Source organism: Lagopus muta, chromosome 3 (assembly GCF_023343835.1).
Source record: "Lagopus muta isolate bLagMut1 chromosome 3, bLagMut1 primary, whole genome shotgun sequence".
NCBI lineage: Eukaryota > Metazoa > Chordata > Aves > Galliformes > Phasianidae > Lagopus > Lagopus muta.
In genome coordinates, this window is record NC_064435.1 from 856,918 (window position 1) to 873,080 (window position 16,163).

The 16,163-nt window shown below is 65.2% G+C and overlaps 1 protein-coding gene across 1 annotated transcript in view; it reads left to right on the forward strand.

The window, feature by feature from the left end:
* The window catches only part of LOC125690808 (plectin-like), a 31,705-nt gene that overhangs the window by 5,586 nt on the left and 9,956 nt on the right, over positions 1-16,163 (forward strand). The window contains 5 exon segments of the mRNA XM_048939527.1: positions 1,266-1,426; positions 4,025-4,129; positions 6,778-6,816; positions 6,818-6,877; positions 12,592-15,972. Of these exon segments, the coding sequence (XP_048795484.1) occupies positions 1,266-1,426; positions 4,025-4,129; positions 6,778-6,816; positions 6,818-6,877; positions 12,592-15,972 (3,746 nt within the window).

The window sequence follows — 16,163 nt, forward strand, 5'->3', positions numbered from 1 at the left end:
CTGCAGCGGTTGCAGTGCAATGGTTGCAGTGCATGCAGTGCAGAGCTGCTCCATGTGTCACAGCTGCAGTGGTTGCAGTGCAGTGGTTTGCAGTGCAGTGGTTGCAGTGCATGCAGTGCAGAGCTGCACCACCTGTCACACACAGCTGCAGTGGTTGTAGTGCAGAGCTGCAGTGCATGCATTGCAGAGCTGCTCCATGTGTCACAGCTGCAGCGGTTGCAGTGCAGTGGTTGCAGTGCATGCAGTGCAGAGCTGCTCCATGTGTCACAGCTGCAGTGGTTGCAGTGCATGCATTGCAGAGCTGCTCCATGTGTCACAGCTGCAGCGGTTGCAGTGCAGTGGTTGCAGTGCATGCATTGCAGAGCTGCTCCATGTGTCACACACAGCTGCAGCGGTTGCAGTGCAGCGGTTGCAGTGCATGCAGTGCAGAGCTGCTCCATGTGTCACAGCTGCAGTGGTTGCAGTGCAGTGGTTGCAGTGCATGCATTGCAGAGCTGCTCCATGTGTCACAGCTGCAGTGGTTGCAGTGCATGCATTGCAGAGCTGCTCCATGTGTCACACACAGCCACAGCGGTTGCAGTGCAATGGTTGCAGTGCATGCATTGCAGAGCTGCTCCATGTGTCACACACAGCTGCAGTGGTTGCAGTGCAGTGGTTGCAGTGCATGCATTGCAGAGCTGCTCATGTGTCACAGCTGCAGCGGTTGCAGTGCAGTGGTTGCAGTGCATGCAGTGCAGAGCTGCTCCACCTGTCACACACAGCTGCAGTGCATGCAGTGCAGTGGTTGCAGTGCATGCAGTGCGGAGTTGCGCCCCCTGTCACAAAGAGCCACAGCGGTTGCAGTGCAGAGCTGCTTTATGTGTCACACACAGCTGCAGTGGTTGCAGTGCAGTGGTTGCAGTGCATGCATTGCAGAGCTGCTCCCTGTGTCACAGCTGCGGTGCATGCAATGCAGAGCTGCTCATGTGTCACACACAGCCACAGCGGTTGCAGTGCAGTGCATGCAGTGCAGTGGTTGCAGAGCTACTCCATGTGTCACAGCTGCAGCGGTTGCAGTGCATGCAGTGCAGAGCTGCTCATGTGTCACAGCTGCAGCGGTTGCAGTGCAGTGGTTGCAGTGCATGCATTGCAGAGCTGCTCCATGTGTCACACACAGCTGCAGTGCATGCATTGCAGAGCTGCTCCATGTGTCACAGCTGCAGCGGTTGCAGTGCATGCAGTGCAGAGCTGCTCCATGTGTCACACACAGCTGCAGCGGTTTGCAGTGCAGAGCTGCAGTGCATGCAGGGCTCAGCCCCGTTGCTGCTGCCATGCAGCTGAGCCGCAGCCCCTCTCCCTGCAGAAGCTGCTGGAGGAATGCGAGCAGCAGAAGGAGAAGGTGGAGGAGTGCCAGCGCTACGCCAAGCAGTACATCGACGCCATCAAGGTGCGCTGCAGCCCTGCGCCGTGGGGCTCTGGGTGGCGCTGCTGTGGGTCGCTGTGGGTCTCTTTAGTTCCCTGTGGGTCACTGTGGGTCCCTGTGTTGCTGTGGGTCCCTCTGGGTGCACTGCTGGCACACCTGGCTTATATATGGGTCCCTGTGGGTCTCTGTGGGTCGCTGTGGGTCACTGTGGGTCGCTGTGGGTCACTGTGGGTCCCTGGGTTGCTGTGGGTCCCTGTGGGTGCACTGCTGAAACACCTGGCTTATATATGGGTCGCTATGGGTCCCTGTGGGTTGCTGTGGGTCCCTGTGGGTCCCTGTGGGTCTCTTTAGGTCCCTGTGGGTCACTGTGTATCTCTGTAGGTCACTGTGGGTCCCTGTGTTGCTGTGGGTCCCTGTGGGTGCACTGCTGGCACACCTGGCTTATATATGGGTCCCTGTGGGTCTCTGTGGGTCGCTGTGGGTCACTGTGGGTCGCTGTGGGTCACTGTGGGTCCCTGGGTTGCTGTGGGTCCCTGTGGGTGCACTGCTGAAACACCTGGCTTATATATGGGTCCCTGTGGGTCTCTGTGGGTCGCTGTGGGTCACTGTGGGTCACTGTGGGTCGTTGTGGGTCCCTGTGGGTCCCTGGGTTGCTGTGGGTCCCTGGGGTGCAATCCTGGCACACCTGGCTTATATATGGGTTGCTATGGGTCCCCTGTGGGTCCCTGTGGGTCTCTGTGGGTCCCTGTGGGTCCCTGGGTTGCTGTGGGTCCCTGTGGGTGCACTGCTGGCACACCTGGCTTATATATGGGTCGCTATGGGTCCCTGTGGGTCACTGTGGGTCGATGTGGGTCCCTGTGGGTCCCTGGGTTGCTGTGGGTCCCTGGGGTGCACTGCTGGCACATCTGGCTTATATATGGGTCCCTGTGGGTCACTGTGGGTTGCTGTGGGTCACTGTGGGTCCCTGTGTTGCTGTGGGTCCCTGTGGGTGCACGGCTGGCACACCTGACTGATATATGGGTCGCTATGGGTCCCTGTGGGTCTCTGTAGGTTGCTGTGGGTCGCTGTGGGTCCCTGTGGGTCGCTATGGGTCACTGTGGGTCCCTGGGTTGCTGTGGGTCCCTGTGGGTGCAATCCTGGCACACCTGACTTATATGTGGGTCGCTATGGGTCCCTGTGGGTCTCTGTGGGTCACTGTGGGTCACTGTGGGTCGTTGTGGGTCCCTGTGGGTCCCTGGGTTGCTGTGGGTCCCTGGGGTGCAATCCTGGCACACCTGGCTTATATAAGGGTTGCTATGGGTCCCTGTGGGTCCCTGTGGGTCTCTGTGGGTCCCTGTGGGTCCCTGGGTTGCTGTGGGTCCCTGTGGGTCTCTGTGGGTCACTGTGGGTCACTGTGGGTCCCTGGGTCCCTGTGGGTCGCTGTGGATCTCTGTGGGTCAGTGTGGGTCCCTGTGGGTCCCTGGGTTGCTGTGGGTCCCTGTGGGTGCACTGCTGGCACACCTGGCTTATATATGGGTCGCTATGGGTCCCTGTGGGTCTCTGTGGGTCCCTGTGGGTCTCTTTAGGTCCCTGTGGGTCACTGTGTATCTCTGTGGGTCACTGTGGGTCCCTGGGTTGCTGTGGGTCCCTGTGGGTCTCTGTGGGGTCACTGTGGGTCACTGTGGGGTCCCTGGGGTCCCTGTGGGTCGCTGTGGGTCACTGTGGGTCGCTGTGGGTCACTGTGGGTCCCTGGGTTGCTGTGGGTCCCTGTGGGTGCACTGCTGAAACACCTGGCTTATATATGGGTCGCTATGGGTCCCTGTGGGTTGCTGTGGGTCCCCTGTGGGTCCCTGTGGGTCTCTTTAGGTCCCTGTGGGTCACTGTGTATCTCTGTGGGTCACTGTGGGTCCCTGGGTTGCTGTGGGTCCCTGTGGGTGCACTGCTGGCACACCTGACTGATATATGGGTCGCTATGGGTCCCCTGTGGGTCTCTGTAGGTTGCTGTGGGTCGCTGTGGGTCCCTGTGGGTCGCTATGGGTCACTGTGGGTCCCTGGGTTGCCGTGGGTCCCTGTGGGTGAACTGCTGGCACACCTGACTTATATGTGGGTCGCTATGGGTCCCTGTGGGTCCCTGTGGGTCGCTGTGGGTCGCTGTGGTTCCCTGTGGGTTTTCTGTGGATCTCTGTGGGTCGCTATGGGTCCCTGTGGGTCTCTGTGGGTCTCTGTGGGTCACTGTGAGTGCCTGGGTTGCTGTGGGGTCCCTGTGGGTGCACTGCTGGCACACCTGACTGATATATGGGTTGCTATGGGTCCCTGTGGGTCCCTGTGGGTCCCTGTGGGTCGCTGTGGGTCCCTGCATTTCTGTGGGTCCCTGTGGGTGCACTGCTGGCACACCTGGCTTATATATGGGTCGCTATGGGTCCCTGTGGGTCCTCTGTGGGTCCCTGTGGGTTGCAGTGCTGTGGGTCACTATGGGGCACTGTTGGACATATTGAGCACTGTGGGTCACTGGATGTGGCTGTGGGTCACCGGGTCACATTGGGTCTCTGTGGGTCGTGGCGCTGTGGGTCGCAGTGCTGTGGGTCGCAGCGCTGTGGGTGCAGCCCTCCCCCCTCACCTCCCCCTCCCCTCCCCTCCCCGCAGGACTACGAGCTGCAGCTCATCACCTTCACGGCGCAGCTGGAGCCGCAGGCGTCGCCTGCCAAGAAGGCCAAAGTGCAGTCGGCATCAGACAGCGTCATCCAGGAGGTGGGGGGTGCAGGGAATGCAGCGCTGCAGGGCTGGGGGGTACAGAGAATGCAGCACTGCGGGCTGGAGGTGCAGGGAATGCAGGGCTGAGGTGCAGGGAGCGCAGCTGTGCAGTGCTGGGGGTGCAGGGAGTGCAGCACTGCAGGCTGGAGGGGCCAGGAATGTAAGCACTGGGGGTGCAGGGAATACAGGGCTGGGGGGTGCAGAGAATGCAGGGCTGGGGGTGCAGAGAATGCAGCAATGCAGTGCTGGGGGTGCAGGGAATGCAGGGCTGAGGTGCAGGGGAGTGCAGTTGTGCAGTGCTGGGGGTGCAGAGAATGCAGCACTGCAGGCTGGAGGAGCCAGGAATGTAAGTGCTGGGGGTGCATGGAATACAGGGCTGGGGGTGCATGGAATACAGGGCTGGGGGTTCAGAGAATGCAGCACTGCAGTACTGTGGGTGCAGGGATTGCAGGGCTGGGGGTACAGAGAATGCAGCAATGCAGAGCTGTGGGTGCAAGGAATGTAAGCACTGGAGGTGCAGGGAATGCAGCACTGCAGGCTGGAGGGGCCAGGAATGTAAGCGTTGGGGGTGCAGGGAATGCAGCACTGCAGGGCTGGGGGTGCAGGGAATGCAGGGCTGGGGGTACAGAGATGCAGCAATGCAGGGCTGGGGGTGCAGGGGGATGCAGCACTGCAGGCTGGAGGGGCCAGGAATGTAAGCGCTGGGGGTGCAGGGAATGCAGCACTGTAGTGCTGGGGGTGCAGGGAATACAGGGCTGGGGGTACAGAGAATGCAGCAATGCAGTGCTGCGGGTGCAGGGAATGCAGCACTGCAGGCTGCAGGTGCCAGGAATGTAAGCATTGGGGGTGCAGGGAATGCAGCACTGCAGGCTGCAGGTGCCAAGAATGTAAGCGCTGGGGGTGCAAGGCATGCAGTGCTGGGGGTGCCAGGAGTGCAGCACCACAGGGCTGGGAGCGCAGGGAATGCAGCACTGCAGGCTGGAGGTGCAGGGAATGCAGGGCTGAGGTGCAGGGAGCGCAGCTGTGCAGTGCTGGGGGTGCAGGGAGAATGCAGCTCTGCAGGCTGCAGGTGCCAGGAATGTAAGCACTGGGGGTGCAGGGAATACAGGGCTGGGGGTGCAGAGAATGCAGGGCTGGGGGTGCAGGGAATGCAGGGCTGAGGTGCAGGGAGCGCAGCTGTGCAGGGCTGCGGGTGCAGGGAATACAGGGGCTGGTGATACAGAGAATGCAGCAATGCAGTACTGCGGGTGCAAGGAATGCAGCACTGCAGGCTGGAGGGGCCAGGAATGTAAGCGCTGGGGGTGCAGGGAATGCAGCACTGCAGGCTGGGGGTGCAGGGAATGCAGGGCTGAGGTGCAGGGAGCGCAGCTGTACAGTGCTGGGGGTGCAAGGAATGCATGGCTGGGGGTGCATGGAATACAGGGCTGGGGGGTACAGAGAATGCAGCAATGCAGTGCTGGGGGTGCAGGGAATGCAGGGCTGGGGGTGCGTGGAAGGCTGGGCTGGGGGGTGCAAGGAATGCAGTGCTGGGAGTGCCAGGAGTGCTGCACCGCAGGGCTGGGAGCGCAGAGAATGCAGCACTGCAGGCTGCAGGTGCAGGGAATGCAGGGCTGAGGTGCAGGGGAGCACAGCTGTGCAGTGCTGCGGGTGCAAGGAATGCAGCACTGCAGGGCTGTGGGTGCAGGGAATGCAGGGCTGGGGATACTGACAATGCAGCACTGCAGGGCTGGGAGTGCAAGGAATGCAGGGCTGTGGGTGCATGGAATACAGGGCTGGGGGTGCAGAGAATGCAGCAATGCAGTGCTGGGGGTGCAAGGAATGCAGGCTGGGGGTGCCAGGAGTGCAGCACCGCAGGGCTGGGAGCACAGGAAATGCAGCACTGCAGGCTGCAGGGAATGCAGGGCTGAGGTGCAGGGAGCGCAGCTGTGCAGTGCTGCAGGTGCAGGGAATGCAGGGCTGGGGTTCAGAAAATGCAGCAATGCAGTGCTGGGGGTGCAGGGAATGCATGGTTGGGGGTGCATGGAAAGCGGGGCTGGGGGGTGCAGGGAATGCAGTGCTGGGGGTGCCAGGAGTGCAGCACCGCAGGGCTGGGAGCACAGGGAATGCAGAACTGCAGGCTGGAGGGGCCAGGAATGTAAGCGCTGGGGGGTGCAGGGAATGCAGCACTGCAGGCTGGAGGTGCAGGGAATGCAGGGCTGAGGTGCAGGGAGCGCAGCTGTGCAGTGCTGCGGGTGCAGGGAATGCAGCACTGCAGGGCTGGGGGTGCAGGGAATGCAGGGCTGGGGGGTGCATGGAATACAGGGCTGGGGGTACAGAGAATGCAGAGCTGGGGGTACAGAGAATGCAGCAATGCAGTGCTGGGGATGCAGGGAATGCAGGGCTGGGGGTTGCATGGAAGGCAGGGCTGGGGATGCAAGGAATGCAGTGCTGGGGGTGCCAGGAGTACAGCACCGCAGGGCTGGGAGCGCAGGGAATGCAGCACTGCAGTGCTGGGGGGGGGTGCAGAGGGGCGGGTGCAGGGATTGCAGCGGTGGGGGGTGCAGGCAGTGCAGCACTGCAGCGCTGGAGATGCAGGGCCCGCAGCCCCGCAGCGCTGTGGGTGCAGTTGAAGCATCCTTGTGCTGACGGCGCTGCGTGCCCTGCAGTACGTGGAGCTGCGCACGCGGTACAGCGAGCTGACGACCGCTCAGCAGTCAGTACATCAAGTTCATCACGGAGACGCTGCGCCGCATGGAGCATGAGGAGGTACTGCGCATGCGACGCGGCTGCAACGGCGTTTCGGTTCCCCCCCCAAACTGCAGCTGCAGCTCGGCGTGCCGCTAACGCTGCTTGCTGCGTTAACGCCGCTCTGAGTGCAGTGCAGCTCCGGGCACAGCGCAGCTCCAGGTGCAGTGCAGCTCCAGTTGCAGCAAGGCTGTGGTTACGGCGCAGCTCCGGGTGCAGCACAGCTCAGAGCACAGCACAGCTCCAGGTGCAATGCAGCTCCAGGTGCAGCACAGCTTCGGATGCAATGCAGCACCGGATGCAATGCAACTCCAGGCACAGCTCTGGGTGCAGCACAGCTCCGGGTGCAGCACAGCTCCGGGTGCAGCACAGCTTTGGATGCAGTGCAGCACCAGATGCAGTGCAGCTCCAGGCACAGCTCTGGGTGCAGCACAGCTTTGGATGCAATGCAGCTCTGGGTGCATTGAAGCTCTGGGTGCAGCACAGCTCCAGGCACAGCACAGCTTCGGATGCAATGCAGCACCAGATGCAGTGCAGCTCCAGGCACAGCTCTGGGTGCAGCACAGCTCTGGGTGCAGCACAGCTCTGGGTGCAGCACAGCTCTGGGTGCAATGCAGCTCCAGGTGCAGCACAGCTAAGACTGCAGCACAGCTCTGGGTGCAGTGCAGCACCGGATGCAGCACAGCTTTGGATGCAGTGCAGCACCAGATGCAGTGCAGCTCCAGGCACAGCTCTGGGTGCAGCACAGCTTTGGATGCAATGCAGCTCTGGGTGCATTGAAGCTCTGGGTGCAGCACAGCTCCAGGCACAGCACAGCTTCGGATGCAATGCAGCACCGGATGCAGTGCAACTCCAGGCACAGCTCTGGGTGCAGCACAGCTCTGGGTGCAATGCAGCTCCAGGTGCAGCACAGCTCTGGGTGCAGCACAGCTTTGGATGCAATGCAGCACCGGATGCAGTGCAGCTCCAGGCACAGCTCCGGGTGCAGCACAGCTCCAGGTGCAATGCAGCTCTGGGTACAGCACAGCTCTGGGTGCAGCACAGCTTTGGATGCAATGCAGCACCGGATGCAGTGCAGCTCCAGGCACAGCACAGCTCTGGGTGCAATGCAGCTTCAGGTGCAGCTTAGCTTGGAGTGCAGCACAGCTAAGACTGCAGCACAGCTCTGGGTGCAATGCAGCACCGGATGCAGCACAGCTTCAGGCACAGCTCTGGGTGCAGCACCGCTCTGGGTGCAATGCAGCTCCGGGTGCAGCTTAGCTTGGAGCACAGCACAGCTCTGGGTGCAATGCAGCTCTGGGGTGCAATGCAGCTCTGGGGTGCAGCACAGCTCCAGGCACAGCACAGCTTCGGATGCAATGCAGCACCAGATGCAGTGCAGCTCCAGGCACAGCTCTGGGTGCAGCACAGCTCTGGGTGCAATGCAGCTCCAGGTGCAGCAAAGCTCTGGGTGCAGCACAGCTCTGGGTGCAGCACAGCTCTGGGTGCAGCACAGCTTCGGATGCAGTGCAGCACCGGATGCAGCACAGGCTCCAGGCACAGCTCTGGGTGCAGCACAGCTCCAGGCACAGCACAGCTCTGGGTGCAATGCCAGCTCTGGGTGCAGCACAGCTCCGGGTGCAGCACAACTTTGGATGCAATGCAGCACCGGATGCAGTGCAGCTCCAGGCACAGCTCCGGGTGCAGCACAGCTCCAGGTGCAATGCAGCTCTGGGTACAGCACAGCTCTGGGTGCAGCACAGCTTTGGATGCAATGCAGCACCGGATGCAGTGCAGCTCCAGGCACAGCTCTGGGTGCAGCACAGCTCTGGGTGCAGCACAGCTCTGGGTGCAGCACAGCTCTGGGTGCAATGCAGCTCCAGGTGCAGCACAGCTCCGGGTGCAATGCAGCACCGGATGCAGTGCAACTCCAGGCACAGCTCTGGTTACAGCACAGCTCTGGGTGCAGCACAGCTTTGGATGCAATGCAGCTCTGGGTGCATTGAAGCTCTGGGTGCAGCACAGCTTCGGATGCAATGCAGCACCGGATGCAGTGCAGCTCCAGGCACAGCACAGCTCTGGGTGCAATGCAGCTTCGGGTGCAGCTTAGCTTGGAGCGCAGCACAGCTAAGACTGCAGCACAGCTCCAGGTGCAGCACAGCTTTGGATGCAATGCAGCACCAGATGCAGTGCAGCTCCAGGCACAGCTCTGGGTGCAGCACAGCTCCGGGCACAGCACAGCTCCAGGTGCAATGCAGCTCTGGGTGCAATGCAGCTCTGGGTGCAATGCAATGCAGCTCCGGGTGCAGCACAGCTCTGGGTGCAATGCAGCTCTGGGTGCAGCACAGCTCCAGGTGCAATGCAGCTCTGGGTGCAATGCAGGACAGCTGCAGCACACGCTTGCCAGCTGATGTCCATCCCTGCAGTGCAGGCGCTGCGATGCCGCCGCTCGGATGCCGCTTTGCTGCTGCTTTGCCGTGGGGGGCTGCGCGCGTGTGGGGCGCATGCAGGGGATAGGACCGGGATGACCCCCCCGCTGCAGGTACTCACGGCCCCGCTGCTGCAAACCCCCACCTTCTCCCATGCATGCGCTGCACCCGTGCCAACCCCATGCATGCACCCGTCTGCCCCACGGCGCCCCCCTCTGCCCCGAAGGTGTGCAGCGAGGAAGGCGCCGCCGTCCCCCCCCCAACACTGCTGTGCTCCCTGCAGTCCTGCTGCATTTCCTGCGCCGATCCTGTGTGCGTGGTGGGCCTGGGGAGGGCGAGGAGACCCTGCATAGGGCTGGGCGCAGTGGGGCTGCTGATATTCGCTCGGTGGTGGTTTGCATGCTGAGCGCAGCAGCGGTGCTGCATTACACAGTGGTGGTCTGTGTGCTGAGCGCAGCAGCGGTGCTGCATTGCATTGGTGGTCTGCATGCTGAGCGCAGCAGCGGTGCTGCATTGCACAGTGGTGGTTTGCATGCTGGGCGCAGCAGTGGTGCTGCTCAGTTCTATGGTGGTGGTGTGCATGCTGGGCAGAGCCACGGTGCTGCGCTGCACGGTGGTGGTGTGCATGCTGGGTGCAGCAGCAGTGCTACTCATTTCTGTGGTGGTGGTCTGCATGATGAGCGCAGCAGCGGTGCTGCATTGCATGGTGGTGTTCATGCTGGGTGCAGCAGTGGTGCAGCTCATTTCTGTGGTGGCATTGTGCATGCAGCCTGCAGCAGTGGTGCTGCATTGCACAGTGGTGTTCATGCTGGGTGCAGCAGTGGTGCGGCTCATTTCTGTGGTGGTTGTGTGCATGCTGGGCGCAGCAGCGGTGCTGCTTTACACGGTGGTGGTGGTTCGCATGCTGGGCGCAGCAGCGGTGCAGCTCATTTCTGTGGTGATGTGCATGCTGGGCGCAGCAGCGGTGCTGCATTGCACAGTGGTGTTTACACTGGGCACAGCAATGGTGCAGCTCATCTGTCTGGTGGCGTTGTGCATGCTGGGCACAGCAGTGGTGCAGCTTACTTCTGTGGCGGTGCTGTGCATGCTGGGTGCAGCAGCAGTGCAGCTTATTTCTGTGGCGGCGTTGTGCATGCCGCCTGCAGCAGCGGTGCTGCATTGCACAGTGGTGTTCATGCCGGGCGCAGCAGTGGTGCAGCTCATTTCTGTGGTGGTGTTGTGCATGCTGGGCGCAGCAGCGGTGCTGCATTGCAGAGCAGTGTTCCCGCTGGATGCAGCAGCAGCGGTGCAGCTCATTTCTGTGGCAGCTCTGTGAATGCTGGGCGCAGCAGCAGTGCAGCTCATTTCTGTGGTGGCATTGTGCATGCAGGGTGCAGCAGCAGCGCTGCATTGCACAGCGCTGTTCCCGCTGGGTGCAGCAGTGATGCAGCTTATTTCTGTGGCGGTTCTGTGCATGCAGGGCGCAGCGGCGGCGCTGCATTGCAGAGCGGTGTTCATTCTGGGTGCAGCAGCGGTTCTGTGCATGCTGGGTGTAGCAGCAGTGCAGCTCATTTCTGTGGCGGCATTGTGCATGCTGGGCGCAGCAGCGGTGCTGCATTGCAGTGGTGGTCTGCATGCTGGGTGCAGTAGCAGTGCTGCTTTACACGGTGGTGGTGGTTCGCATGCTGGGCACAGCAGCGGTGCAGCTCATTTCTGTGGTGATGTGCATGCTGGGCGCAGCAGTGGTGCTGCATTGCACAGTGGTGTTCACACTGGGCACAGCAATGGTGCAGCTCATCTCTCTGGTGGCATTGTGCATGCTGGGTGCAGCAGTGGTGCAGCTCATCTCTGGTGGCGCTGTGCATGCTGGGCACAGCAGTGGTGCAGCTCCTTTCTGTGGTGGTTCTGTGCATGCTGGGCGCAGCAGCGGTGCAGCTCATTTCTGTGGTGGTGTTGTGCATGCTGGGCGCAGCAGCGGTGCTGCATTGCAGTGGTGGTCTGCATGCTGGGTGCAGTGGCAGTGCTGCTTTACATGGTGGTGGTTCGCATGCTGGGAGCAGGAGAGGTGCAGCTCATTTCTGTGGCGGCTCTGTGCATGCTGGGTGCAGCAGCAGCGCTGCATTGCAGAGCAGTGTTCCCGCTGGACGCAGCAGCAGCGGTGCAGCTCATTTCTGTGGCAGCTCTGTGCATGCAGCCTGCAGCAGCGGTGCTGCATTGCAGAGTGGTGGTCTGCGTGCTGAGCGCAGCAGCAGTGCAGCTCATTTCTGTGGTGGTCGTGTGCATGCTGGGCGCAGCAGCGGTGCTGCATTGCAGTGGTGGTCTGCATGCTGGGTGCAGTGGCAGTGCTGCTTTACACGGTGGTGGTGGTTCGCATGCTGGGCGCAGCAGTGGTGCAGCTCATTTCTGTGGTGATGTTGCGCATGCTGGGTGCAGCAGAGGTGCAGCTTATTTCTGCGACGGTGCTGTGCATGCTGGGTGCAGCAGTGGTGCTGCATTGCACAGTGATGTTCACACTGGGCACAGCAATGGTGCAGCTCATCTGTCTGGTGGCGTTGCGCATGCTGGGTGCAGCAGCGGTGCAGCTTATTTTTGTGGCGGTGCTGTGCATGCTGGGTGCAGCAGTGGTGCAGCTCATCTCTGGTGGCGCTGTGCATGCTGGGCACAGCAGTGGTGCAGCTCATTTCTGTGGTGGTTCTGTGCATGCTGGGCGCAGCAGCGGTGCAGCTCATTTCTGTGGTGGCATTGTGCATGCAGGGCGCAGCAGCGATGCTGCATTGCAGTGGTGGTCTGCATGCTGGGTGCAGTGGCAGTGCTGCTTTACACGGTGGTGGTTCGCATGCTGGGCGCAGCAGCGGTGCTGCATTGCACAGTGGTGTTCACACTGGGTGCAGCAGTGGTGCGGCTCATTTCTGTGGTGGTGCTGTGCATGCTGGGTGCAGCAGCAGTGCAGCTCATCTCTCTGGTGGCGTTGTGCATGCTGGGCGCAGCAGCAGCGCTGCATTGCAGAGTGGTGTTCCCGCTGGACGCAGCAGCAGCAGTGCAGCTCATTTCTGTGGCGGCATTGTGCATGCTGGGTGCAGCAGCAGCGCTGCATTGCTGCATTGCACAGCGGTGGTGTTGGTGCCGCTGCCACGCTCCTGCATCGCCCGCATCCCTCCCGGCGCTGCAGCGCAATGCATGGCGGCGGACGCGTGGTCGGTGCAGCTCAGCCAGCCCCGATGCCATGCGTCGGCGCATCCCGGTTGGCGCAGGCCTTGCAGGCGGCGCCGCGGCGCGCGTCCCCCGGCCCGTCGGGGCTGCAGGGCTGGCGCTGACGGCCGCGTTCTCCCGCTCCCTCTCTCCCCTCAGAAAGCGGCCGAGAAGCTGAAGGAGGAGGAGCGGCGGCGGCTGGCGGAGGTGGAGGCGCAGCTGGAGGCGCAGCGGCAGCGGGCCGAGGCGCACGCGCAGGCCAAGGCGCAGGCGGAGGCGGAGGCGCGGGAGCTGCAGCGGCGCATGCAGGAGGAGGCGACGCGGCGCGAGGCGGTGGCGGCGGACGCGGAGCAGCAGAAGCAGAACATCGAGCAGGAGCTGCGGGAGCTGCGGCGCAGCTCGGAGCGGCAGATCGAGAGCAAGGCCAAGCTGGTGGAGGAGGCGGAGCAGAGCCGCGTGCGCGTGGAGGAGGAGATCCGGCTGATCCGCCTGCAGCTGGACGGCACCGAGCGGCAGCGCGCGGGCGCCGAGGCCGAGCTGGCGGAGCTGCGGGCGCGCGCCGAGGAGGCGGAGCGGCAGAAGCGCGCGGCGCAGGAGGAGGCGGAGCGGCTGCGGCGGCAGGTGAAGGACGAGAGCCAGAAGAAGCGGCAGGCCGAGGAGGAGCTGCGGCAAAAGGTGGAGGCGGAGCGCGAGGCGGCGCGGGAGAAGCAGGCGGCCATGGCCGACCTGGAGGCGCTGCGGCTGCGGGCCGAGGAGGCGGAGCGGCGGCGGCGGAAGGCGGAGGAGGAGAAGGAGCGGCAGATCCGCGTGGCGGAGGAGGCGGCGCAGCGCAGCGCCGAGGCCGAGCTGCAGAGCAAGCGGCTGTCGCTGGCCGAGAAGGCGGAGCGGCTGGAGCAGTCGCTGCGCGAGGAGCACACGGCCGTGGAGCAGCTGCAGGAGGAGGCGGAGCGGCGGCGGCGGCTGCAGGCGGAGGCGGAGGCGGCGCGCGAGGAGGCGGAGCGGGAGGCGGAGCGCTGGCGCCTGAAGGCCAACGAGGCGCTGCGGCTGCGGCTGCAGGCGGAGGAGGTGGCGCAGCAGAAGGCGCTGGCGCAGGAGGAGGCCGAGAGGCAGAAGGAGGACGCGGAGCGCGAGGCCCGCAAGCGCGCCAACGCCGAGCGCGCGGCGCTGCGGCAGAAGGAGGCGGCCGAGGAGGAGCTGGAGAAGCAGCGCGCCCTGGCCGAGGGCACGGCGCAGCAGCGGCTGGCGGCCGAGCAGGAGCTGATCCGGCTGAAGGCGCAGCTGGAGAACGGCGAGCAGCAGCGGCTGCTGCTGGAGGAGGAGCTGTGCCGGCTGAAGGACGCGGCCGGCGAGGCGGCGCGGCGGCGCGCGGAGCTGGAGGAGGAGCTGGCCAAGCTGCGCGCCGAGGTGGAGGTGCTGCTGGAGAGCAAGGCGCGCGCCGAGGAGGAGTCGCGCAGCTGCAGCGAGAAGTCCAAGCAGCGGCTGGAGGCGGAGGCGGAGCGGCTGCGCGAGCTGGCCGAGGAGGCGGCGCGGCTGCGGGCGCAGTCGGAGGAGGCGAAGCGGCAGCGGCTGCTGGCCGAGGAGGAGGCGGCGCGGCAGCGCGGCGAGGCGGAGCGCATCCTGAAGGAGAAGCTGTCGGCCGTGGCCGAGGCGTCGCGGCTGAAGGCGGAGGCCGAGATGGCGCTGACCGAGAAGGAGGCGGAGAACGAGCGGCTGCGGCGGCTGGCCGAGGACGAGGCGTTCCAGCGGCGGCTGCTGGAGGAGCAGGCGGCGCAGCACAAGCAGGACGTGGAGGAGCGCATCGCGCAGCTGAAGCGCTCGTCCGAGAGCGAGCTGGAGCGGCAGCGCGCGCTGCTGGAGGACACGCTGCGCCAGCGGCGCCAGGTGGAGGAGGAGATCCTGGCCCTGAAGGGCGGCTTCGAGCGCGCCGCCGCCGGCAAGGCCGAGCTGGAGCGCGAGCTGGGCCGCATCCGCGCCGAGGCCGAGGAGGCGCAGCGCAGCCGGGAGCGCGCCGAGCGCGAGGCCGAGCGGCAGCGGGCGGCGGCGGCCGAGGAGGAGGGCCGGCGGCGCGAGGCCGAGGAGCGGGCGCTGGCCATGGCGGCGGCCGAGGAGGAGGCGGCGCGGCAGCGGCGGGCGGCGCTGGAGGAGGTGGAGCGGCTGAAGGCGACGGTGGAGGAGGCGCGGCGGCAGAAGGAGGCGGCGGAGCGCGAGGCCGAGCGGCAGGTGCAGCTGGCGCGGGAGGCGGCGCAGAAGCGCGTGGCGGCCGAGGAGAAGGCGCGGCTGGCGGCCGTGCGCGAGAAGGAGCGCGAGCTGCAGGAGATGCAGCGGCAGGAGCAGAGCGCGCTGGAGCGGCTGCGGCTGGAGGCGGAGGGCGCGCGGCGGGCGGCCGAGGAGGCGGAGGCGGCGCGCGGCGGGGCCGAGGAGGACGCGCGGCTGTCGCGGCAGCGCGTGGAGGAGGCGGAGCGGCAGAAGCGGCGCGCCGAGGAGGAGGCGCAGGCGCAGGCGCGGGCGCAGGCGGAGGCGGAGGCGCTGCGGGTGGAGGCGGAGCGGGAGGCGGAGCGGCGGGCGCAGGCGGAGCGGGCGGCGCTGCGGCAGAAGGAGCTGGCGGACGCCGAGATGGAGAAGCACAAGCGGTTCGCGGAGCAGACGCTGCGGCAGAAGGCGCAGGTGGAGCAGGAGCTGGGCCGGCTGCGGCTGCGGCTGGACGAGAGCGCGCAGCAGAAGGGCGTGCTGGACGAGGAGCTGCGGCGGCTCAAGGAGGAGGCGGCCGAGGCGGCGCGGCAGCGGGCGCGGGCGGAGGAGGAGCTGCTGCGGCTGCGGGTGCAGCTGGAGGAGCTGGCGCGGCTGAAGGGGCTGGCGGAGGAGGAGAACAAGGCGCTGGCGCTGCGCGGCGAGGAGGAGGCGCGCAAGGCGCTGGCCGAGGAGGCGGAGCGGCTGCGGCTCGTGGCCGAGGAGGCGGCGCGGCTCGGCGTGGAGGCGCAGGAGGCGGCGCGGCTGCGGCAGCTGGCCGAGGACGACCTGGCGCAGCAGCGCGCGCTGGCCGAGCGCGTCCTGCGGGAGAAGATGCAGGCGGTGCAGGAGGCGGCGCGGCTGCGGGCCGAGGCCGAGGCGCTGCAGAAGCAGAAGGAGCTGGCGCAGGAGCACGCCAAGCGGCTGCAGGAGGACCGCGAGGAGATGCGGCGGCGCCTGGCCGAGGAGACCGAGGGCTTCCAGAAGACGCTGGAGGCCGAGCGGCGGCGGCAGCTGGACGCGGCGGCCGAGGCCGAGCGGCTGAAGCTGCGCGTGGCCGAGCTGAGCGCGGCGCAGAGCGCGGCCGAGGAGGAGGCGCGGCGCTTCCGGCGCCAGGCCGAGGAGATCGGCGGGCGGCTGCACGACACCGAGCTGGCCACGCAGGAGAAGCTGGCGCAGGTGCAGGCGCTGGAGACGCGGCGGCAGCAGAGCGACCGCGACGCCGAGAAGCTGCGCGGCGCCATCGCCGACCTGGAGCGCGAGAAGGAGGGGCTGAAGCGCGAGGCGGAGCTGCTGCAGCGGCGGGCCGAGGAGGTACTGCGCTGCGGGGCTGCGCGCCTCCCGGCGTCGGCCTCCTCCCCCTCCTGGCGCCCCGCAGGCGGCGCTGCTGCGCGGCTGCGTTCTGCCCCACGCCGGCGGGAGCCGCAGGGACGGCGTCCTCGTGTTCTGCCTGCGCGATCGCATGCGCTGCGTCTGCGAGCCCTGCGGCTCTGCGCCCTGCCTCA